A 1,288-nucleotide genomic window follows, 5' to 3' on the forward strand; every position below is an offset into this window, starting at 1 on the left:
TTTCTCCATTTGCAGATTTTGGTTCTCTTTGTGGTTCGCAGGAAATGGTTTGGTAACCTGAAATATCAGTCAACTGTGTTTCTCAGCTGTTTCTTTATATTGTGGCATGAGCTGCCGTTTTTTGAGATCTTTAAGCTTACCTCACTTTGTCAGGTTTAGTAATTTACTGATTCAACAATTCCAGCAGTAATCAGGCCACTAGTGAGGCTAATGAAAGTGAACTTAATCACAGTTAATTCAAGTTTCAAGGGGTGGGGAGGGGGTAATTAAATATCCACAGAGAGCCAGGTGAGATCGGATGGCTTTCCCCCCCCAATAAATGAAATCATCATTTAAAAACTGCATTTTGTATTTATTCTGATTATATTTGTGTAATATTACCATTTACTTGATAATCTGAAACATGCAAGTGTGAAATATGAAAAAAAAAGAAGAAAGAAATCAAGTTGTGATGAATAGAAATCAAACAACTCACTGCTGAAAGCTTCTGGATACTGCTTAGCTATCTTTCCTTTTAGTGTCCTGGAGAGGCAGAGAAAGCCTGTGATTAAAGGTGTATTTTTTGTTTTTGCATGGTGGGAGTAGTAGACACTAACCTGATCCTTCTAAAGATGCTGTCCAGATCTTTCTTCATCTCCACAAGAGTGCGAGTGTGGAGTAGGAAACGCTCGTTCATCTGCTGCAGGCGTACATTAGACAGCCCATTAAAGTTGATCAGCATTTCATTGGTTTTCTCAAAACGGTCGAGCCTGTTTTCACAACAGTTAACCAGAGAAACAGAAATCTTAATCTCAGACACAAATGAAACGACCCCAAACAGCAGACATAGTTTATATTTCATGGCACCACTGGGCCCAGTCTGGTACTCACATGTGTCTCTGAGCCTGGATGATGGCGTTAACATCCTCAGAGTTGACCATGCTCAGCATCCGATTGCAGAACACGTCAGATGCCGTGTGCTCCACCATGATGACGAGCAAGCCGAAAAAACTGCAATTGGAAACATTTATTCATAACTGCATGAGCCAAAAATATCCAGAAATGTAAAAACAGGCATTTAATCAGCGAGAAAGAAATAAGCTAGATTTGTAAACGCTAATTAAATCAGAGACAGTCAATTCCAGCTGTGAATTGTTTATTCACCGCATGCTGTGCCGGTGTTTAACTGCCCTCCAGCTCCCCGTTAGCACCCCAAACCAACCACCGCAAGATTAGTACGCTAGCTACCGAGCCGTAATAATAATAAATGCAACTACAAAGTTTACATTACTTACCTGAGCTCGGACGA

At 40.5% G+C, this 1,288-nt stretch overlaps 1 protein-coding gene across 1 annotated transcript in view; it reads right to left on the reverse strand.

The window, feature by feature from the left end:
• Positions 1-1,288, reverse strand: part of kxd1 (KxDL motif containing 1) — a 2,855-nt gene extending 1,567 nt beyond the window's left edge. The window contains exons 1-4 of the mRNA XM_086298378.1: positions 1,275-1,288; positions 871-990; positions 597-749; positions 476-522 (exon numbers count right to left, since the gene is read on the reverse strand). Coding sequence (XP_086154504.1) covers positions 476-522; positions 597-749; positions 871-968 — 298 coding nt within the window. The 5' untranslated portion in view covers positions 969-990; positions 1,275-1,288. The remainder of the gene's footprint in view (positions 1-475; positions 523-596; positions 750-870; positions 991-1,274) is intronic.

This window comes from Aulonocara sp. 'chitande type north' Nkhata Bay, linkage group LG7 (assembly GCF_057382095.1).
Source record: "Aulonocara sp. 'chitande type north' Nkhata Bay isolate Kocher_YH1m ecotype deep benthic linkage group LG7, A_spYH_male_GT1.1, whole genome shotgun sequence".
Classification (NCBI taxonomy): Eukaryota; Metazoa; Chordata; class Actinopteri; order Cichliformes; family Cichlidae; genus Aulonocara; species Aulonocara sp. 'chitande type north' Nkhata Bay.